This window comes from Myotis daubentonii, chromosome 9 (assembly GCF_963259705.1).
Source record: "Myotis daubentonii chromosome 9, mMyoDau2.1, whole genome shotgun sequence".
Lineage (NCBI taxonomy): Eukaryota > Metazoa > Chordata > Mammalia > Chiroptera > Vespertilionidae > Myotis > Myotis daubentonii.
In genome coordinates this window covers 47704513-47728200 of record NC_081848.1, presented here as the reverse complement: position 1 = coordinate 47728200, position 23688 = coordinate 47704513, and the positions used below count along the sequence as shown (strand labels likewise).

Below are 23688 nucleotides of genomic sequence, written 5' to 3'. Positions count from 1 at the left end.
CAGGGTCCGAGTGAAGCTGGGCCTGGGCCAGGAGGGCTGCAGGAGACCTGGGATCTGTAATCAAGTCTCGGGCCCTCATTTTGGTCAAATTCCCCTTGTATTTAACACCAAGAGCCAGCAGGGGGCGGAGCAGGAGAAAGCTAGTGCTGCGGGGAAGGCTGGGGTGCTCCAGGGAACACCAATCCCAGGCCAGCCAGCCACAGGGGCAGCAGCCCTCTGGGGCTGTGTCCACCTCAGAGCCCAGCAGAAGCAGCAGGACGCAGCCTGGTCTGGACTCTCACAATGGACCTCGAAGCATGATGGCTGCCTCAATGTTCAAAGTCTTGAGAGAATTTTTCTCCCTTACAGGAGACAAACCCAGAGAGGGCCAGTGACGTGCTCACAGTCACAGGTGAGCAGGCGGTGGCATGACCAGAAACTGCCTTCTGAGTTTTGTCCCTCCTGCAGGCCTGGCACACAGTTCAGAGCTCGAGAGGCACCTGCCAACATGCCTGCGCATCGGTGACTTGTAAGCCTCTCTCAGAGCCTCAAGGTGTTGGCCTGCGGCCCAAACTGGCAGGGCCTGAAGTCCCAGGAGCAGGTCCCATCCCACGTGCAGCCTCGAACGGTCAGGTGCCAGGCCTGGCAGAGCTGGGCTGGGATGCCCACACAGCAGCAGGTGCCTTCCCTGCAGGGCACCCCTGCCACTCGGGACCGTGCTCACGGAGGACGTGTGAGGAGGGGGCTGCCAGGAGAGGGTGGGGCCGGGGCCAGGTCTGCGTGGAGCCGCCGGAGCTGGCTGTCCAGGGCAGCAGCGTGGGGCTGAGGTCCCTGTCCCCGTCCTGTGCAGGGCCTCTCCGGTGGAGTACCGCCATACCAGCCTGGCCCTGGTGCCGAACGGCAGCCCACACAAGGAAATCACTGACAGACCTCCCTGTCAGGGAGGCGACAAAACATGCTGGCAAGGCCATCTGGAGTCCGACAGGCCTGGGTGCAGAGCCTCGTCCCGATGCTCATTAGCAACGTACCACGGGCAAGTCGGTGACCCCCTGGGAGTCCAAGTGCTTATCGATCCTGTGGGGACAATGACTTACTGTAAAGAATAAATGAGAATGAGGTAACGCAGGGAGAGCGCCCAGCACCATGCTTAGCCACTGGCAGGTGCCTTTATCACCAGGTATGAACGGGTTTCCTCAGTGGGACGAGGGCAAACAGAGGGCAAGGAGCTTGTCCAGGGTGCTGTGCCAAGACTGGGCACTAGGCGCTGCCCTCCAAGACACAGAGAAGGGGACCCGTGTGCTCAGGGCTGGGTTGGCGGAACCTGAGACACCGTGCCCCAGGCTGTGGGGAGGCCTGACAGTCAGATGAGAAAGGTTAGGCCTGAGCTGAGGCAACCACAGGAGCTGGAAGTGGCTGGCACTGCAGGACCTGAGGAAGCCACAGAGGGGAGCGCCGTGGTGGCTACGCTTCCTTCCAACTGCAAAAGCCAGATGCCACCTTCTCGGAGCCACCATCTGACAGAGAAGGCACTGGGATTACCTGCACCAGCAGGGGGCAGTGGGACTGCATCTGCGTCCCTCCTTAGGGATCAGAGAGACCAACCCTCTGTTCAGCCTGAGGTACTCGTCCCCTAACCCACAGGTGGGTCCTGAGCTCAGGGAGGCAACGGAGCCACCCCTCCCCAACCCCAGGACGAGCTCTACTGACAAGCAGAGTGCAAAGATGGGAGAGCTGGAGGCTGCTGGTCACCATGGCCTTGTGCAAGGACCTGCGGTCAGAAGCCAGGAAGACGGAGGCGTGGGGAGCCCAGGGAGGGGAGGCAATAGGTGTCTCGCAGGAGACACTGGCTGGTGTGGGATGTTGAGTGCATTCCTCCAGGAGGCAGAACACTAGCGGGGAGCAGACCCTTCTGCTCTAGGAACTGCCTCCTGCTCTCGGTGAAACTCTCCTGATCAGAAACGTGGACACTTGAACTCCCAGATCAATAAAGTTTTAGCTTCTGGCTCCAGCACCTGATCCAGGAGCCCACAGTTCCAGGTCCCAGCCTCCCTCCACCAGCCCCACTCAGCTGTCTGCTCCTGCTGGGAGCCACGCGCAGCCTGGACACACCTGACAGAGGGCCCGTGCCTGCTCAGGTTAGCAGGAGTCCCTGAGGGGTGTGGAGCCTCCCGGGCTGGCTGTCCCAGGCTGTCCCAAGGGCAAGGTGTACCTTGGTAGCTGGTGCTGCCACTGCTGCTGAGGTAGGACTCTACCAGGGGGGCCTGCTCCTCCGACTGCCGGGCCCGCCGGCTTCGGGGCCGCCCGTCGGCATTGGCCTGCACCATCAGCGGCTCCTGGCGCTTCTTCTTCTGCTTCTGCTCCAGCAGGGCCCGCTGCAGAGGCACCGGACAGGCATGGGGGCCACCGGGCTGGAGGGGGCAGCCCGCCGCCTCCACCCGAGGGAGGGCTCCCAGCCTGGGAGCAGAGAGAAGGCCCTGCTGGCTCAGCTTGCTTCTAGAGACCCCAGTGGGGGCCAACGTCCACTCTGGGCCAAGGCCTCATGTCCTTGGTGCCCCGAGACTTGGGGTCCAGGAAAAGAAGGCAAAACTCAGCCCAGGGAGCTATCCTGGCAGGACCACAGCCCCCCAGTGGCCTGCGTGGCAGAAGCCCCGTGCACTGGTCAGTGCTGAGCTGGTAAAGGAGAGAGCTGCTCTGTGTGGGGGGTGGGGGGGAGCTCTTCCCCCAGTCAGGATCACCCAGGAAGGGGGCAGCCAGGATGGCGAGTGCCCACCCTTCCACCCGGCCCCAGGCTCACTCACCTGCCGGTCAAGCTTCTGCTGCCTCAGGTTGCTGCCCTCATCATCTAAGACACTGCGGAGGGAGAGAGGGGCGTTCAGGGCCTGCCCACGAGGTGCCAGGGTTTGGCCCAGAGCCCACCCAGCACATCTGGGTTCTTTAAACCCCTCCCATCATGGCTGAGAGAGAGGAGGGTGAGCTACTATCTGGAAACCAGCTCGAGACAAAAAGGCCTGCACTATATTCCTGTGGCTCTGGGAGCTTATCTCCTGCTGGGATCCTTGGCCCCAGTAGCTACAGGAGGCTTTCCCCTTGGGCCCATGAGCAGGGCCTGACTGCATTCCAAGGGCACCTGTCCAGAAGCATCGGGCACAAGCCAGGCCCAAGGCCAGGCTTCCGACCAGGGACCTGCCCACTCGGGCTCCCTCTCAGATCTCCCCACCCCTCCCCATGCCTCTCGGTCCTTTCTGGGGAAACCTGGGCCCTTGGGGCAGACCCTCGCCCCATCTGTTCAAAGCAAGCGCCTGGCTCTCCAGGTGGCAGAGTGGTGCTGACACTGCCCACTGAGGCCCAGGGAGGGTGCGGCCAAGTGGCCAACCAGTCCCTCAGGGTAGGGCTGGGGCTGGGTGGGCTCATCAACACACGTTCTACCAACCAGCCACTGGACCCTTCCCTGGCCACAGACGTGGTGCCAGGCAGCACCAGGGCATCGAACCCTTGAGGTGTCAGGACAGGCAGCGTCGTCTCACACAGACTGGCCCTGCCTCCCAGGAAGGCAGAGCACAGCAGCGAGCTGGTAATTCAAACCACTTAATTTTCTTTCTAGTCCAAGGCACATACATGGGACCTAGGCCCCCAATTCTGTAAGGTCAGGCCAGCTGCATGGGGTGGGGTTGGAGCCTGAGGGGCTGAGCTCTGGGAACCCCCTATGCCATCCTGGCCCAGTTATGTGCCCGAGTGCATGAGGTTTGCGTGTGTGAGGCTATAAGTATGTCTCGCGCATGTGCACAAATGTACGAGTGCATCTACCTGTGTAAGAGACGGGTGTGCTTGTGTGTGGGTGAGTGCAGTGTGCATGGACGGGGGAAAGATGAGGTCCAATCACCCCAAAGACAAGTGAAGCCATTTCCACTCCTCCTGACAGCACTAGCAGCCCTTCTGGCGGAAATACTCATTCACCCGAACTCTCCCTTCCTCTCATCCAAACTATTTGTGTCTCTGCGGGCTGGGGAGCCAGCCAGAGAGCGGCAGGAAGTCCATGACCACAGCCAGCCCACCACCCTCCTCCCTGGCCACACTGATGAGGGCTCCGCATGCCTTAAACCGGCGGCATCCTACCTACTAGCCAATGGGAAGGCCTTTCCTGACAGGCACGGCGGCTCTGCACTCGGCGGAGCCCTGACTGTGATCTGGGGCTGTGCACAGACCAGCCTTATTCTCCGAAACCTCAGCTGCCACAGCCCAGGAGAAAACCCAGCAGACGTGCTTCTAAGTCAGACCTGTCTTCCTGAAACTGCCCACCTGCCCAACAGCACACAGCTGCACTGGGACTGCCGAGAGCACCGCCAGGACCGAGGACGGGGACCAGCTCCTAATCTCAAACGGGTGGGATGATGGGTGTCCCCTCAGAAAAGGCACGCCCCACCGCGGGAGGGCAGCAGGGGTTCTGGAGAAAGGGGGACGGTACTAGAGAGGGCACGGTGCCCGGGCCCTGCCGGGCCTGAGGCTCCAGCTCTCCACCTGCAGTCACCGCCCTGTCTGAGTAACACCAGCGCCAGGCGCCTGTGTCCACACACTACTTCCCCGTGTCTGCCGCGGGCACCATTTCCAGGGCACCGGGGAACTGCAGGCTGGGTCTGCATGACACCTGGCTGACAGGAGCCACGGGCCTGACAGCCAACTGGGCTCTGCTTGCCAAGCTCTGGGCCGGGCACGCACCGGGCAGCCTGCAATCCCTGTCCCGTGCTAGCGGCCTGGCCACAGGAGCCCGGGTCACCTCACACAGAGCTGGCTCTCTTCCTGTAGCAGGAGTGTCATGGCTTCCCGGATGACGCAAGCCACATGCCCTTTCACAGGGCAGGGCCAGGGGTATTCCTCCGGGACATTCCGGGCCCTGGGTTTGGCTGAGCAGGAAAAAGATGACTTCCATGGTGCTGGGCCATTTCGAGGTGTGACCTCCAGCTGAGAGGTAAGCTCACGTTAGCAAAGCCACCTCCTGAACAGCTGGGTCACGACACGGGGCTGCCCGGCTGACAATAGAAGGTTCCAGCCCTTGTGCCCCCCTTGCCCAGTGCCCCCGCCCCCTGTGTCCTTATCTGTGCCCAGGGGTGTTTTCCTACCACAGGTCGCTGCCCCGCCACCGTGGGCTTTCCACACGTTCCACCCAGGGAAGGGGGCTGCTTCCCATGAAAACTACTCCTCTTCCTCTGCCCCCACCCGATTCCCTGGTGGGGGATGATGACAAAGAGCCGCAGCCACTAATAACACGGTCCCCAGGTCGGGCTACAGACAAAACAGACTTAACCGCCGGCCTTCAGAGAAAGATGGATGCATACAAGGGCTCGGCCTGTAAAGAATTCCAGAAACTCAGACGTCCTGGAAGTGCCAGAGAGCTGCTCGCCTGCCCGCCACCTCACTTCCCACCAGGCAGTGGGGCGGCGGGGAGGAGGGAGCACAGGGTGGCGGCAGCTGGGGGGGCAGCATGCTCTAGAGGATAAGAGTGCGCCTGGCTGAGCAAGGCCACCCAGGCCGAAGGACACACACCTGCGTGAGGAGGCTCCGGGAGTGGGCACGCGGGGGAGGGAATGGGCCCGGGTGCAGCAGTGATCCCAGGAGGGCTGCAGAGTCGCCCGGCAGGGACCAGCTCGTCCTGGCGGCCTTGCTGCCTGGCACCCGTGTGTCTGGAGCACACACCTGCCCCGGGTGCACAGCAGCGTGTTGTTGGGAGCAATGACAACAACGATGCTGTCTCCAGGGAGAGTGGAACCCAAGCTGCAGTCACCTCCTCCGCAGCCCAGCCTCCCCCCACCCCTCCCCCCGACACACAGGGGAGGCCCTGCCTGCTCACCGCCCACTGCAGCACCTCTCCTAGGCACCTTCCTCTCCCACCAACATGCCCAGCCGCCCTCTTTCCGACAGGCGCTGCTCTAGGCCGCTCTGAACGATAACCGTGAGAGGAGACAGTAATGGCTTTTTAATGACTCAGGCTCCAATTATGGAATCACTGCCAAGCCCAGGCTGCCAGCGGCAGCCCCGCCAGGAGACGCTGACAGGAGGCAGGGCCCTGGTGGATGGTCTTCCAGCTGACCCTGGTGGCTCCCTCATTCCGGTCACCTCCTCCCAGACCGGGGAGCCCAAGAAAACACCAGCCGCTGAGGTGGCCCCTTCGCCACCCAGGGAGACAGCCTCTGTGCATCCCTTGCCTGCCCTGAGGTCAGACAGATATCTGAGGAGTGAACCCGGCTGGACAAGTGAGTGCGGGGGCACGTCTCCTGGAGGCTGGAAAAGCCAGACAGGCCAACGTAGTTAGGAAGCCGGTTCCCACCCCTTCTTAGACTCACCCCACATGCTCCAGCTAATCCACCTAAGCTGACAGGGGCAACCCAGGGACAGACCCACTCTCCATGCCCCCTTCACCCTCCCCTTCCTGTCCTCATCCTTCCCCCTCAGGCACAGTGGACTGGGAAAAGGGAAGTGGGCTGTCAGGGAAGAAAAGACCACCCAGGTGCCCGGCTACAACCCCTGTGCCCAATGCTTGACACCTTCCCAGCCGCCCAGCACATCCAGGCATCCAGTGCCCAGGGGAGCGACTTTCAATCCTTTTCATCTCATGGCACACATAAGCTAATTACTAAAATTCTGTGACACAGCAAAACAGACATTTTTGCCAATTTAACAAAAGAAATGGGCATAATTTTCATTCATTCGCACCGATGGCTATTGTTGCGTTGGCTGTTGTCATTTTTTACTTGACCATCTAAGGCAGGGGTGGGGAGCCTTTCTCTGCCAAGGGCCATTTGGATATTTATAGTATCATTCGAGGGCCTTACAAAATTATCAATGTAAAAATTAGCTGCTGTATTTGGTCAAACATTGATTTAACTCGCCCCACTAGCCTTGGCAGGGCCAAACCAGATGATTTCACGGGCCTTGTACTGTCAGCAGGCCAGACATTCCCCACCCCTGACCTAAGGGAAGAGAGGTCAGTGCCTCTGACTAAATAGTCAGGTATTGCATGTTTTAAAAATCCTTGTGGCACACAGACTGAAAATCACTGGCCTAGGGCTGCTTGGAGCACTGTGGAAACAGTGGGGATGGGAACTGGGGGTGGATATGGGCCGGGGGGGGGGGGGGGCGGGTGCAGCTCGAGAAGGGAGAGAACCATGCTGCTCACAAGCCTTCCAGCCTCCAGCCATGAGGCGCCTCCATTCTGGCCACTGGCGTCCTAACTTACCAGGTGCATTAAAGCTGCCAGCGCATCGGCCCTGACTTGGTAATTTGGAACTGCGGGGGAAGATGCCCAGCTCAATACCCGCCTCACGCTCCCTTGTAAAGCAAGTCTCCCAGGTGGTTCCAATGCTCGGCATGCAAATGAGGACCGGCAGGAACCAACAAGAATGTGGGGAGCTGCTATGAGGCTGATGCTCGGCCGGGGTAAGGAACGGCAGTCTGCAGATCAGCGACCAACCCAGGCCTCAGGGAAGACTGTGGAAGGGATTCGCTGAACAGCTGGATGGCGGTTTGAGTAGCAGAAGACTAGTGACCACTCGGAGCAAGCCCAAGTTCCCAGGTCAGGGCGCGGGTCCTCGGGGCTACTGGGAAAACGGGAAGACAGAACAGCCAGGCATCCACATGGAATCGCAGGGACCAGCAACCGACCATAACTTGTGGGCGAGAAGAGGCAATGCAAGCAGCACGCTAGTCCAATCAGACAAACATTCAAAGGTTTCTGGGTCATGACAGTCAGAGGAGGTTTCTAGCATCTTGCCTCTCTTGGTTAGCATGTTCACCAGTGACCTGACGACAAGGCAGGCCTCACAGGTGACACTCACCAGGACGGTAGGAATTCAGAAGACTCGGATAAGCTAGCAGAGAGAAAGACAAGCAGACACGTAACAGGAGGACGTCAAGTCGCCTATGTGGGTGCCAACACCCAGGCCTTGCCCACACAGGCAGCACAGGGCTTGACATCAGCCAGGGACAGACTTTGGGGTTCTGTTTACAGAGGCCTCGAGGTGACTGGTCAGGCAGTCAAAGCCATCCCACGGGGCAAGGAGGGCTCAAGGGCTGCAACAGAAGCAGGGGTCCAGAGGGAGGAATTAACGGCCTCACTCTGCCCGTGCTGACAGGCCACACCGGGAACCGCCTGCGGCCACAGGACTCATACAGGCAGAGGGGCAGAGACCAGGCTGAGGGGTCCACAGTGTCCCTGCCCCTTGGTCAGCTCCATCTGCCTTGTGTCTCCTCTGCTCCTTCCTCCCCAGGCGCAGCGAGAAGGCACCCCGACTGGGCCTGAGGAAGGAGTAGAGAGTCACCGCGGACCCAGGAGCACGGGTCCTGCTCCTCCTGCCTCACCAGGGGAGGCCATGGGCCATAGTGTCTGGGGACTGGGGCTCCACCAGACGCAGAAGCGCAAGAGCCAGGAGTCTGGCTTCACCAGGAGTCACTCTGCTCCCTGGAAAGCGGAGTGAGGAAGTAGTAGAGCAGCGGTTCTCAACCTGTGGGTCGTGACCCTTTTGGGGGTCGAACGACCCTTTCACAGGGGTTGCCTAAGACCATCGGAAAACACATATATAATTACATATTGTTTTTGTGATTAATCACTATGCTTTAATTATGTTCAATTTGTAACAATGAAAATACATCCTGCATATCAGATATTTACATTACGATTCATAACAGTAGCAAAATTACAGTTATGAGGTAGCAACGAAAATAATTTTATGGTTGGGGTCACCACAACATGGGGAACTGTGTTAAAGGGTCGTGGCATGAGGAAGGTTGAGAACCACTGTAGTAGAGGATCCTAACAAGGGCACGTGGAGGGGAACCGGAGACACCCGTAAGCTCACCCCCAGGAAGACCGTTCTGATGGTCACAGCGGCCTCTGGTGGAAGGCGTCCCTGGAGAGGCACAGGGAGCACCCACACAGGACTCCGTGGCCTGGAAGGACCCTGAGAGCCTCGTTCTGTGACCTAGAGGCTCCGGGGAGCCCCACTGTGGAGGGAGAGCGCTGTGTCCCTCAGTGAGCAGAGAATCGGGTGGGGCCAGGAAAGTCCTAAAAGCTACCTGTGGGTGCCACTCTGATTCAAAGTCATGGGCATCTTGTCTGTGCTGGGTCATGCCAGGCACACAGCCAAGCACCAGCTGAGGTCCCTGCTCTCCAGGAGTTCACTGCCTCATAAGGGAACACCAGGCAACAGCCGCGGGGCAGCACCGAGGACAGGCTCTCTCACGCCCACCTCGAGGTCCTTCCTGACTCTCACCCACAACTCACAGAAGGCCGTGAACTAGGGGCATTTAACTACCCAAGAACACAAATGAAGAGAATATGGCAGAAATGGAATTAGTTGTAATAGAAAAAAATGAAAGGCAAATCATTCCAATTGTTAAACTTGACCAACTAAATGGCTTCCAAGTCCGAATAAGATTAATTCGTGAGCATTACAAAAGGAGCCACAATTGCCCTGAAGAAGATTACTAGTGATTAGCACTGCTTCAAAGAAACTGAGCCAGGCCAGGGAGTACAGGTGCGACCATCACCAGCAGCGTTAACAAGAAATCAATGGGCCTCTCGGCCCCAAACCCAATGACACATTCCAGCTGACATGCTGCGACGACGACGGTAGCGAAACCTCACACCAAAGCACAGCACACGCGCCCATCCCCCACACCTGCAAGTAAACTGCCGCGCCTGTCTCCTGCCCCGGTTTTCTCTGTGACCACACAGGCACGTGGCTGTGACTGCAATCAGCAGCCCATTAAGGCAAGAGGCAAGGTGCATCTCCTCCTCTCGGCCCAGGTCTCCCGTTCCGGAAGCCTGCACCCCAAGGCCAATGCTTTCTCGGCTCAGTGCATTCTCAAAAAGACCCCGGTGGGACAGAAGAGATTCTGGCAACTTCTAAGTACGGCCTGCCCCCAGCTCTACACCTACCCGCCCTTTTGCAGAGCAAAAAGGCAGGCGTGCCAGCAAGCAGGGGAAGGCCACGTGGGTGTCCAGTTGTTCCTCAGGGTTAGGTCCCCAGGGGGACAGGACTTTGTACTCAGGTGGAGTGTGGGCCCAAGAAAGGAATGGGGACAAGGGTTGGGTGTGGGCTGGGCAAGTGTCAAATCACTCCTTGCATGATGCCAGTGCCCTGGACACTCAATGGGCAGAGTCATTTCCAGAGACAACCCCACTTTTCCAGAGGCAGGCTTAAGCCTTCCCAGTCTGAGGCAGGCTCTTTCTAAGACCCGTGCAACCACTTGCTTTGGTCCTTGGCTCCTGGGAGGGCTTCCTTAAACCTTGAGCAGGCCTGGTCCCATTTGCCAGACGCTAAACACATCACCATATCCACAGCCACAAGTGCTGCGCCTTGCCTCCCTCCTAAGTGCCTGTGGCCAACACCGCGCCACATTCACCCCATACAGGTACATCCATAACACCAGAGGCCACTCAGCCTACAGGAACTATCTAGGCACCTCTGTTGGGTGGCAAGAAAAGGTTAATGGTACTTTGTGGGGCTGCACTGTCTTCTAAAGGTCAGCCCATACGTGTCAAGGCAGCCAGGATGCTCCAGGAACTACCTGTGCCCCCAGCTAGATGCCCTTGTATGCAGTAGCCATTCCTTTGAGTCAGCCCAGCCCCAGTCCCCTGATAGGACTATCTCCCTGGTCTATGTGAGACTCTGAGGTGTGATTACATGTGTCTGCAGGAAGCCCTATGGGTGACTTGTGTGTGCACATGTGTGTTGGTGAGAGGGGCACCCACAAATTCTAACCTGGAAAGCCATGAAGCCCCCAAAGGGGTCGAGATCAGAGACAACAGCAAGTTCTCAAAAGCAGCCCTGAGTTCCCAAGCCAGTGACAGGTGCTCGTTTGCAGAAGGATCTGCTTTAACAAAACCCGGGGCGGTTTCAGCTGGTTCCATGTTGCATGCTATCTGGACAGACACACAGAAGAGCTGTCAGAGTTCTTTTCTATTGGTGACTGGAATCAGGTCCCTTCCTGAGAGCAGGCTGTTGCCAGGCGGACCCTGAAGGCCTGTTTCTACCACCCACCGGCATGTGCACCTGAGTGGGCAAGAACATAGTGGACCCTAGCAGTCTGGGACCCTTTTTACACACATGCCTCTCTGGGAGGCCTAGAGACAGCTCTGTAGCCCTTGGCAACCGAGGAGCCAATGGGTGGCCAAGGATCTGGCGCTACCATGGCAATGAGCTGCTTTACAGTGGTAATGGAGAGAATTGGGTAGAGTGGATGGGGGAAAGGCCTGCACCTGTGCAAAGCCCCAGAGACCTTCCCCTACCCCAACCTCCACACAGGTGGGGAAGGCCAGCTGTCACTGGGCAGGCCACGTGCCTGGCTGTGCTATCTGAGTGTGCCTGGACTCTCCAGTGCTCTTGTGCATGTAAAGGCAGCTGTGTATTGTGAGTTGGTGTGTGTCCAGGAATAGACCTGTTAGCAAGTGGACCTGCGAGCCTCTGAAAGATATTAGTTCTTGTGAGTGAGTAGTCGGTGTCAGGTACTCTCCAGATACAGCATATGTACGTGTGCAGATATGTAGCACTGCACGTGTGTGTGTGTGGAGAGCTGCATGGTGCATGCGTATATCAGCCGCCTGTGCTCTTGGTTCAGAATAACTGTCTCCAGGAATTCACGCCTTGAGTGTGTGAAGGGACCAGCAGGAGCGACTGTGACCAGCGGGGCGCCCCGCGGGGGCAGGCCTGCAGATGGCCGGGAGTGCGCGCAGGGCTCTGCGGGCTCTGCTGGCCTAGGAGGGGCTCACAGCACCGCGCGCTCCCTCCCCGGCGGCCACATGGACCAGGGAGGCCCACGTAGGCCCGGAGCACTGGCCCGTTCCAGCAGCCCTGGAGGATAAGGGGCGGAGCAAGACAGGCGGGTTCGGTCCGCCGGGCCCCCAAAGTTGGGGTGGGAAGGACCAGCACCTCCACCCCGCGCTCCTAGTTCAGGGCTAGATGGGGAGGGTGCCCCGCGCCCCGCCCCGTGACCCCACCAGCCCCGACCCGGACGACCCTGCCCTCGACCCTGCCCGGTGCCCTCAGGGTTGGAGGGTGGTGGGCCGCGCCCCCGAGTTAAAGAAAAGGGGGGACCGGCGCCCGCGTACCTGTAGGGAATCCAGTCGGAAAGCGGCTTGGAAGTCATGTCTGTCGGGGGCGGGGCGGCGGCGGCTCCGGAGGCCCGGGCCCCGGAGGGTCGGCGCGGGGGCCCTGCTCAGCTCCCGGGCCGCCCCGGGCCGCATCCTCCCGGGCCGGGGCGCTGGGCCCCGCCGAGGCCCGCGCCGCACGCCAGGGCCCCGGCCGCAGGCTCCGAGCGGCTGCGGGCGCGGTGCGGCGGGAGGAACAGCCCAGAGCGCGGGGCAACCGTGGGAGGGCGGGCGGCGCGCGCGCGCGTGGAAGTGGGAGAGGCGGGCCGCCCGCCCCGCGCCTCCGGAGGGGCTCCCGGCGCGGAGGGTCCGAGCTCCAGTGGCCGCGGCGCCCGCCCTCCTCCCTCGCCCCGCCCTGCCCGGCGGAGACCCCACCCCTAGGCCGGCCACGCGTCCTCAACGTCCCAGCCCCCCCCCCCCGCCCCTTCCTGAAACCGGCGACCGGGCTCCGCTCCACACACGTGACCGCCCCGGCGCCCGCGCCCACCCGCTGGGCGGGTCCCCTGACCTCCGAGCCTCGGTTCCTTCCTCGGTGACACCGGGATAATTCTAACACCCACCTACCTACCTATCTCCGACAGGGATGGGCAACTGCAGCTCTGATGGGGGAGGGGGGGTGAAGGGTGGGGGTGGGAGCCAGTTGTGCAGGTGGGGATGATGCCAGCGGACACCAAAGAGGTCCCGGGCACCTTCAGGTCCTAAGCTTGGAGGCTGGCCCTCTCCCTCCCAGTCGCTTCACCGCCCCCCCCCAACCCCCACCCCCACCCCCACCCCCACCCCGAGTTCTCACTTTCCCCCAGGACGGCTTCTCTCTTCGGTTTTAGGTTTTAGTAAAGGAGGTGTTTCCTCGCGGGGGGAGAAATCCTTCCTGTCTAAGGGGCACGGTCAAGGAAAGGGTAACATGCATTCCCGGCCCTTAAAAGTTATATTTAATCCCCACCATAGCCTTGAGCAGCAAGTACTTCTCTCGAATTCCCAGAAAAGAAAGCCTCAAGAATGCTATGATGCCCAGGACACAGGGCTAGGGGGCGATGGAGCGGACATGCCACCAGGGTCTCTGTCCTCCAGAGCACGTTTTAAAAGGGCACGTTTAAAAGGAGCAAAAACCTCCCGATAAAGATAACCTCAAAGTCTCCGAGTGCCGAGGGGGTCCTGGCTGTGAGTGCCAACTTTAAGGTAAGGTGTGGCGTGCTGAGGTGGAGGGCCAAGAACCCACAGCGGGCTGGCCGGAAGCCAGGGGGTCAGGGAGGGGCCTGCTCACACTACCTGTGAGCCTCACCGCCCCGACCACCCCAGAGCAGTGTCCCTGTGGGGATCCTGTGGTGCTGACCAGGCTGCCCTGACTGTGTGACTCGGGGGAGAAAGCGCGAGAACTGCCAGCTTGGCTGAGGGAGGGCCCCATCCTTCTGCCCGAGTCCACAGCCAGGACTCTCCACCCAAAACTCCCCCAGCCTTTCAGTCTTGCCTCTACAAAAACAATAACCAAGATACTGGCAGCATTTGCTGAGCATCAGGAGCTGTGTGAGGTGTATGATATATTGTACGCGTTTCATCCTCACAACCACCCGAGGAGAAAGGTGCTATCATCATACCCATTTCACAGCAGAAGAAACTGAGGCACAGAGAAGGCAAAGATCTTGCCCAGAGTCACACGGCTGGTCAGAGTGTGAAGCTAGGATTCCCACACCAAGGATCTGGGTCCAGAGCCCTTGCCCTTAGCCTCCTTCCTGCCTACTCAGTTCATGCACCGCACGTGCACGCTCGCGCACACAGCCTGCCTCTGGAGCAGGTCCCTCAGATCCATCTCTGTCTGGCCCAGCATCAACGCTCTCTGAAGGCTGTGGCCTCTGTTTATTTATCAACCTCCAAGAGCTATCCCTGTCCCTGAGGACACAGAGCAGACAAAGTGAATCACTCTGGAGTGGGGGTGCAGGGGCAGAAAGCTGGGCCGTGCCTGACTGCTGGGGCACTTGACCTGGGCTTCTGTTTTCACCCCTGTCGGACTCCCAGGAAGGGCAGCAGAAAGGGACTGGTCCCTGCCTTAGAGGTCAAGGCAGCACTGCCTAAGGGCTCTGTCCTCCAAGAGCCAGGATCCTTGGATGAGACCGGCAGAGACAAGAGGCCAGCCCGCCCTCCAGAACCCTCCCAAAGTGCAATCTGCAGCTGACTGGAGCTTACACTTCCCATTCAGGGACTTGTGGCTGCTTTGCCCCTTTATTCCCAAATTATCTGACACCTTAAAGCAATCAGAATCACGCTGGAAGGTCTCAGGAGCCCGAAGTAATTGAATCTATTAAATAGACACTTTCGGTTCTGCCCTAAGGGAGCAAAATCTGGAGGCAGAGCGAGGTGCAGAAATGAGACAGCTCTCTGTGTGTCTCCTCCGGTGGAGGCTGTGGGCATGGGACGTGTGGGAGCCAGAGGGGCTGTATGCCAGGGTATGCATGAGTGTGTGTGTGTGTGTGTGTGTGTGTGTGTGTGTGTGTGTGTGTGTGGTGGCCCTGCAGGCTGAGCCGGTCTGCACAGGATCATTGGTTGGGTAGTGTGTTCATGTGTGTGCATGGGGAGGATAGAAGTGTGTGCTTCTGTGAATTCTAAGGTGTATGTGAGATGGGCCTCGGAAGTTTTGGTAGAGCCAGATCACATGGCACTCAGAACTGGCAATGGGTTTTCCTGGTCAAATGGCTTCCCAGGTTGACATTTGAAGTGTATGCCCTTGGCTTCCATCAGAAAGCCACTTCAGAAGCCATGTGAGAACTACTGTACTAGGCCATGGTTAGAACAATCGTGCTATGGAGTGGCCCTTGAGGAAGGGCCTAAGCTTTTCAAATTTAGCCCTAGGAACAAGGTTATCTCTATTGAAATGTGGCTACATAGCAGAACCAAACTCCCACCTGTCCAAATCCTTCAAGGATGAGGTATTTGCCATGAATTTAAATTCTCCTCGTAGCATCTTAGGCATTTTCAACACAGCCATGGTTGGGTGGGGGTATGGGTGTGTGTGGGGGGGGTGCGGGGGGGGGATGAAGGAATGCCTGTGGACTGAAGCGGCCCCAAGGAGACCTCACATCTGCCATCCCAGCCGGAGGAACCCAGTGCAAGCTCTAGTTCACCCAAGGAAGAAGGTTAGCATTTTGGCAACTGGCTATTTCCATGTGGAGTCTTATATTTTCTATTTCTAATTGAACAGTTTTATTGAGTCTGGGCCACCTCTAGTCCACTTTGGAAGCAAACGGATATGAATAATAAATAAACTTCAATTCAGATGAGGCACCAAGTCCCAAGGTGTGCCCTGCCTAGTAGCTTGGTGCTGTACACTTGCAATCTGAGGAGGGCAATTCCAATCAATCAAACATTGACTAGACCTGACTGGGCTCAAAAGTCCATGCAAGACTTTGGCAGGGTCAGGCTCAGTCCTGCAAGTCTTGGGGTACTATCTGCCAAGGTGCTGGTGTTCCAATACAGGCGTACACAGCGCTGGGGGCCAGGGACACAGAGGACGGGCAGACAATGGTACCAAAGGCAGAGGAGTCAGGTTAGAACAAGCCCTTCCTTAGGATGAAAAAGGATGACAACTGAATTGGGCCTTGAAGGATGACTAGGATTTTGATAGATAAGAAAGGAAGAGGGAAGCTTAACAGTTACCAAGACTCTATGACTGGCCAGCGGCTGTGCTGGGCTTCTTGCCCAGAGGGCATTCTAGACTGAGCGGGTGACATGAGCAAAGCCATGGGGATATGAGTCCATGTGACCAACGCACTTGAAAACCAAGGTGCAGACCAGTGAGCGTGGCAGGGGAGGGGCCTCGGAAGTTTCGGTTGGGCCAGATCACATGGCACCCTGAACACCAGCCAGGCCGGGAGTTTGGATTTTATCCTCTAGCCGACTGGGGAGCACTAAAGGGTTTTAAGTCAAGAGTAACCTGCTCTGTATGCCCTAACCGGTTTGGCTCAGTGGATAGAGCGTCAGCCTGCGGACTCAAGAGTAACCTGCTCAGATGTCCCTTTTAGAAAGATATTATTAGCAGCAAAATGGAAGCTAGAGGAGACAAGACCAGAAGTATTGAAAACTGCTAGCTGGCTCTGGGGGAAGTGCAGGACAGAGATAAGCCAGCTCTTAGATGGGCCCTAAGCCAGAGCCCAGTCAGTGCCTTTTCAAAGCTGTTGGGTAGACATCATGGCAATATGGCAGCATATGTGTGGGCGGCCAGACAATGTGAATAATTGTAGGACATACAAAGACCATTGCCCTTTTACACATGATTAAAGTGTGATAACGTAGACTCACCAATGTCTTTGAAAATGTAGGGTAAGCACTAGTAGAATGAAAAACATATGTCTATTTTCCAAATCACTGCAGAAGATAATAGCAAATAAAAACCTCCACATCTCAAAAAAATGAACCGTGGTCTGAAGGAAACATAAAACTCAGAAAGCTTAACACAAGGTACCAGGGATCAAGCCGGATGGAATGGTGCTGACGTGAATGCAAACGCAGAGCCTATGAGACTGGATCACTCGTGACCGTCATTTGTTGGGCACATGCTCCTGCTGGGCACTCCTCTATGGTTCCTAAGAGCAGGTACGGGCATGGGACGATGCGCTGGGACTCTCCAGTGCAGCTCTGAGTTCATAGACATCACATTCCAAAATGAGGTGGGATAACACCAAATGGGACTTGGAAAGGAGGCGTGAAAACCCCGGTCTACACCGCTAGCCAGCACCCACCTCTAGGACATACAAGATGGAAGAGGCTGAAGAAAGGGTTGTTGGAGGTTTAAGAGGAATTTTAGAGAGAGCCCCAAGGACCAGTGAGCCCCAAGGGGTGACGATGCTTGAAGGAGACCCCCCTAAGAAAGCTTACTATGTGGCCACAACGGTCTTAGGGCCACAGTGCATGGGCATCTGATTCACACCTGGCAAACCCAAAAAGTGGGTGGCAGCTGGCTGCCCTGATGGCCAAGAGGGTGCTGCTGCTTCAGGGTCAGCCTGTGCCCCCAGGCGTGTGGGGCAAAGGATACTAGGTCTTGTCCTCAGGACCAATGGAGGTTCCAGCATGAGGCCCAGGTGTAACTGTCTTAGATCCCTGCCAGGAGGGCCCTGGTCGGGGGAGGTGACACTGGGGGAGGGGATGAGCCCCGGTTTCCCAGGGCCTGAGAAAGGAGTGATAGCATCATATGAAGCTAGGCGGAGAGAGGGTCACCCACGTCAAGGAAGCTGTACTTGGGGGGACACCCCAGTGATGGAATGGTCTCCAAGAAACCACAGAAACACCCCAATGAGAAAAGACCCAGAGTGTGACACCCCCTCATCAGTCAGGGAAGGACTTTCCTGCCCTCTCCTCCCCTCTTTCCCTCCACGCCTGCACCTTGGGAAGGGTCAGAGCTGCAAGCTCAGCCTTTTCCTGCGGGCAGTGCGCCTGCAGCATGTGATGGGCAAGAGGCGTTTCTGTTGCTGAAGTTTAAAGGTTTTTTAATGACAATGGACAGAATGGCCTTTGGTTACCTGAAAATGCCCAAGAAAGCCATGGGACTTACCAGCAATTTCATCTAGATTTAGGAAGGGGGCGGGAAGGCCCATAGAATAAAGTTAAAGAGACTGGGAGACAAAAATAAGGTTTGCTTTGATGATGACATCTCATGAGTCACACCTCTCCAACCCAGCAGTTCCATGCGGCTTCTCTCACTTAATCCTCGCAACAACACTGTGAGGTAGGTACTATTATTATCCCCCTTCCACAGAAGAACAGGAAGTTACATAACCTTCGAAGTCGCACAAATAATAAATGAAGGAGTTCAAATGGAAACCCAGCAGAGGGGCGTTCTGGGGCCCACAGGCCTCACTGCTGTCCTCTAGAGATAGCTGCCCGCGATGGTGGATGGTGGCCTCAGCCCTCTGACTCAGTAATTCCCGTTCTGGAAATCTAGCCACGGCAAATAGCCAGTGGCATAGAAAGTTTATGCACAGAGACAGTCATCACAGCTTTGCTTCTAATGGGGAAACGGGCAGGAGTGGGCTGCACAATGTCTAGCGGGTGGGACTTGGTGGAGTCAGTAATTCCGTGTTCACAGGGTGAACTTAGCATCCTTTACGGGGAATTTAATGACAGGGAACAGGTTTATGAGACGGGACACGATATCGTAGGGAAGTGTAAAGTCCTATAAAGAAGCTCCTCACGCTGGCACATACGTGAACGGCCTCATAAAAAGTTGCTGAGGGCGAGAAAGACACAGACAACTCTGTGTGAGCTGTTACATAATGATCAGCTAGGCCATCCTGGGGACCACACCCCCCTTTCCAGCTGGCTCCTCCCTCCAGTGCTCAGGCCTCTTCTTAACTCCAGCTTCTGGCTCCCGAGATCTCCCAGGGACCCCTAAACAGCGCCCCCAACACCCCCAACACCATAGTCAGGGGAGACAGACGGGAAATACTATTGGTACACAATGATTTGGTAAACAAATAAACACAATTTTAAAAGCCAGGCAGTTGAAATACACCCTTAGTCACCAAGTGTGGTGTGATATATTACCACGATGACAACCAGCTGGCCACACTCTACTGCATGTGGGCACAGAAAACGTCTGCGATGTCCAGCCAGGTTATTTATCTTGGAGGAAGGCAGGGAAGTGTGGGGAGGGAGCGGAACCTTCGTACCTGCCCCTCTCTCACTTCAACAGCTCCACTCTGGGGATCTGCTCCAAGGGCCCAGGCTGGGGGCTGGGAGTCCCAGAGCTGCAGCACAGTGGCCCAGTCCTGGGGACGATTCCACTGTCCCCAGCCAGGTCTGCCTGCCCCTTCCCCACAGGGCCTCTAAGCCCAGCCCGCCTGGTGTGGGCTCTGAGGTTATAAATTGGCAAGGCCTCTGGGGAGGAGCGCCCAGGGCCTGTGCACAGCCTGCAGGAGGGGTTTGTTCACCAGCGTTATTGAATTTGCAGATAAGCAACGAGGAATTAAGCTGATCAGGAAGAGGGGCAGAGAGCTCTCATTTGTTCCTAATGCAGGTTTATCTAGCAGAGCCCTCTCCTTTGTCAGACAGAGCCACTGCCTTTGTGTCCTCCAGCAAAGAACACTGTATTCTGCAACCTTTCCCAAAAGCCTATGAGTTTGCACTTTCGACCTGTTTCCCCACCCCATCGTCTAAGAAATCCACGGTTCTTTAAAATGGAAGATGCATTTTGAAACAATCCTACTCTGAATTCACAAACCAAGCTTTCTAGCAAGAGGAATCAGACACGGAAGTACATTTTAAATCATTGGCAACGTTTACGATCCCCAAACATCATCTTTTCACCTCATGGTCCTTCCTTTTGTTGTGAATGGGTCATAAAGATCAAGCTCTAAGGCCACCAGATCGCCAAAGAAGCATCGCCGGAGAAGCAATGTCCTGAAAGGAGGTGCTATGGGGTTTGAGTGAGACTTGTACTTCTCTGGCTTCATTTTCCCATCTCTGAAGTGGGGATAAAAAGTCAAAGACCTATACAGGCAGCAGGTAGAGAGGAAAGAACACAGACCCAGATTCCAGTCCTGACTCTACTATGAATGTGCTGTGTGGCCTTGAGTAGGCATGCTGCCTCTCTGTGCCCCGTGAAAATCAGCAGGTGGGACGGTCCCAAAGGCGACCTTCCAGCACTAAATTTCTCTGACATTTTGACTCTTTACAGCAGGGCTGTGAGGAGACAGGAGAAGATGATTCATTATAGTTTGCACAACCCTGAAACAAGGGTAAAAGTCTTGCATTTTATAGAAGAAACACAGAGCGGTGAGAACACGCTGGACTTAGGAGAGCTGAATTCCCGTCCTCTCTGTGATGCTAACTCACTGGGTGGCCAGGGACCACTCACCGGGCTGGCCTCGGTTTCCCTACCTGTTAAGTGGGAATGATGCAGGTGTTGCCCCACTGCACAGGGCGTGTGAGGCTGAACTGAGAAAACGAGCGTGAACCTGCGATGCTGTGTCGAAAGTCCACAGGACCGCAGGGATGTGACAACATTCAGCAATTAGAGCTCCCACTTCCTAAGCCCTCGAGCAGGGCCGGCGCTGTGCTAAGCGTTACATGTCTTATCGCACTGACTGCTCACAGTGACCCCAGGAGCTATTACCCAGTAGGAAGCATAAGCGCTGCGGGTGGTCACAACAGCAAGGATTTGCTCAGCCTCCGCCAAGGCCTGTGCCCAGGGGCCTGGGCCCAGCCAGCTGAGAGCGAGAACAGGCAGTCCTGGGGGCTGCCCTGCCTGGGCTCCAGCAGCGGGGAGAGGGCCCCGAGCACCTCCCACCCTGCACGGGGAGTAGGCCATGTGCAGCCCCTTCTAGGCTCCTTTGGGCGAGATCACACCCAGGGCTGGTGGGGCTGGGGCGGGGGCAGTATCTACCTCTGCCTTTCTCCAACTCCCAGCTGCTTCGGACCTCGGACCTCTCTACCCGATTCCCGGCCCGCATCACAGCCCACCTTCCTGCCATGTCTCCTCTGCAGGCACCACCCCTGCCCCTTCCTGATCCTGCCACCCCGAGGCTAGCAAGGAGTGGGTGCCCTAGGGACAGGGGCTCCGCTCCGTGAGAGGTGACCTGGACATCGCAGGCCAGATGGCCCTGACCCAGCCTTCATGTTCATCGGGACTTCTGAGGTCTCCATGGAGACGGGCAAGCTGCACCGTCCTCAGAATGGACTTTTGAGGTCCCTATTCCCCAGCAGGCAGAGCCCTAGGAGGTGCTGTGCATTCCTCTAGCTCAGGGCACCCTCCACTCTGCCCCAGAGTCTCTCTCTCTCTCTCTCTCTCTCTCTCTCTCTCTCTCTCTCTCTCTTTAGAGAGAGTGGAAGGAATGGAGAGAGACAGAGAGAAACATTTATGTGAGAGAGACCCATGGATTGGCTGCCTCCTATAGGCACCCAGACCAGGGCCAGGGATTGAGCCTACAACAGAAGTATGTGCCCTTGACCGGAATCAAACCTGGGATCCTTCAGTCCACAGGCCAATGCTCTATCCACTGAGCCAAACCAGCGAAGGCTGCCCTAGTCTCTTGACCACATGCTCCAACATGGCCCAGGTCTTTGTTTTGGGTCCCAGCTCCCTGTACTCACATCTCAGCTGGTCGGTTTTTTGTGAGCTATAGGTACCCATTTCTCTGGCTCAACCCAACCTATTCTTAACTTTGCCCCCCCCCCACCTCTTAGCTCTGACACAGTATAACATCCACCCCTGTCCCCCACCAGGGCAGGTGGCCAGACACTTGCCGATGTCACCGGCTAACATCCTCACTTGATCCGAAGATGCGTTCATGTCCTGGACGTCCGGAAACCTGGGTTCCAGGCCCACGTCCCTGGCCTCCTACATGGCCACAGGCAAATCTCTTCTCAGTTCTCTTGGCCTCCATGCCTCCGTCTACAAGATGAGGGAGTTGGGTTCATGCCTAAGGCCCCCAACATCACTAGATACCATTACCAAGGGCCCCCCATCTGACAATTTCCATGAAAGGACACCCATGTCTCACCTTCCACCCCAACTGCCCAAGAGGACTGAGGAGGGAACACCCGGACCAGGCTTACCTGGCTCTCACACCCCCAAGCAAAAGGCATGATGAGAAGACACCCGCCCCTAACCCAGCCACACAGCAGAAGACAGATGGGAGGGACTGGGAGGTGGGTCTGAATTCCCTCCCTCCCTCCCACAAAAAAGAGTACAGGTGATAAGCATAAAAGAACCACCCAATGGAAAAGTGAACAGACACGTCCCAGAGAAACTCCAAAAGGCCACCGACACGTGGAAAACTGGCACCTTGAGGTCCCCTCCTCCCTCCCCTCCATGTTTAATCCATCGCCAGGCGCAGTTGCTGTAAATCCTGTGTATCTCTTGCACCAGTCCCCGTCTCACCCTCTCCAACGCCACCACCTTCATCCAAGCTACTTCCCTGGCGTGCTAGCGTGCTTCAGAGTGCGCACCCTGGAGCCAGGTCTGGGCTTCAAACCAGGCTCTGCACGGATTCCTTGTGGAGCTGGGGACTCAATCCTATATAACAGAAGCGTAGTATGCAAACTGTCCCCTTGACCCCTCCTTGACCGGGAGTTTGACCAGGGGGCAGGGCTGGCCAGGAGAAGGGAGAGAGGCCCCAGTGGCAGCAGGCAGCAGGGGGAAGGGAGGGTGTACCCGGCTAGCCGCTGCCAGGCGCTAGGTACCCTACCAGTGCGTGAATTTCATGCACTGGGCCTCTAGTAGTTAATATAAATGTAACCACTTCCGGCAGTGCCCGGCCCACAGTACGGCGATGTGAGCGAGCTGTTACATAACGATCTATGCCTCCTTTCCCTCCTGCCTCCCTGCAGTCTGTTCTCACATGGCAGCGAGTGATTCCTCCCATAATGCAAACCAACCGGTGCACCTGCTGCCTAAATTCCTTCACTGCTTTCCCTTGTTCACAGACCCCACATTTTTAAGTGTCTTTTCCATGTTCAGAGCTGTGAGTTAAGTGTCCAATTGATTGTGTCAAAGCCCAAGATTAGGGCAGCCTGGGACAAACTATTTCTCGGCCCTTCATTCCTCTAGATAACCCAAGAAAAGATTATCTGGGGGAGTGGGGGAGAGAGACGAGGTGAGAGAAGTGAGGAAAATTCTCATAATGATGGTTAATGAGAAGAGCACCAGTCCCACTAGACCAGCGGTTCTCAACCTTCTGGCCCTTTAAATACAGTTCCTCATGTTGTGACCCAACCATAAAATTATTTTCGTTGCTACTTCATAACTGTAATGTTGCTACTGTTATGAGTCGTAATGTAAATATCTGACATGCAGGATGGTCTTAGGCGGCCCCTGTGAAAGGGTCGTTCGACCGCCAAAGGGGTCACGACCCACAGGTTGAGAACCGCTGCACTAGACATTAAACTATATCATAAGGGGACAACTGAAACAGTGCCGGACACAGATCTCACATGAGCTTCAATGGAAGGAAATAAGCAGCCCAGGAATATGCCCCATTCTCCAGAAAAGCTCAGTTTAGATGTTAATTACAAAAAGTACTAAATAAGAAAATGAGCGAGCAAAATTGTGATGACAAATGTGGGCACTAAAGTGCCCCTGTGGTTACCTGTACGGGAGAAGGAAACAGTCCAGAGCGGAGACTGCGCTGCTTTTCAGTCTAAGTAACCATGGTTACTACAGGAGGTGTTTTATGTAAAAAAGGAGCAAAGAAAAAAGTCAGGTCAGCAAAGCAGAAAGCACCCTGAGCTAGAAGCCAGGGCTCGGCATTCTAGTCACTTCTTCCTGCTGAGGGACCTTGGGCTGGGTCACCCTCTTCTGGGCTCAGTCTGTTGCAGAGATAAAGAATTCCTGCGGACGACCTCCCCGGGCCCTCCCACTCAGCCCTCCTGGGGTGCGACGACCTGGGACCGGTCCCCATTGCTGGTTTCAGCAGTTAGATGGGAGAACTGAAAGATCACTCTGACCTTTCCTGCCCCAATCGCCAAGCGACAGTGTAGGCTGGCCTGAGTCATCGCAGTGGCAAAGCGTGTCTGCTCCCAGTCCTGTCGGTCACTGGGACCCGGAGATGACAGGGCCCGGCCTGTGAAGACCACGGGGCAGCGGA

General features: G+C 56.9%; 1 protein-coding gene across 3 annotated transcripts in view; it reads right to left on the bottom strand.

The window, feature by feature from the left end:
• The window catches only part of TUB (TUB bipartite transcription factor), a 73608-nt gene that overhangs the window by 14994 nt on the left and 34926 nt on the right, over window positions 1-23688 (bottom strand). For 2 of the 3 annotated variants that reach the window (XM_059708794.1, XM_059708796.1), the window contains exons 2-3: window positions 2778-2829; window positions 2189-2351 (exon numbers count right to left, since the gene is read on the bottom strand). In XM_059708794.1, coding sequence (XP_059564777.1) covers window positions 2189-2351; window positions 2778-2829 — 215 coding nt within the window. Of the gene's footprint in view, window positions 1-2188; window positions 2352-2777; window positions 2830-12079; window positions 12465-23688 lie in introns of those variants that run through there. The other variant, XM_059708795.1, reaches the window with a different exon arrangement.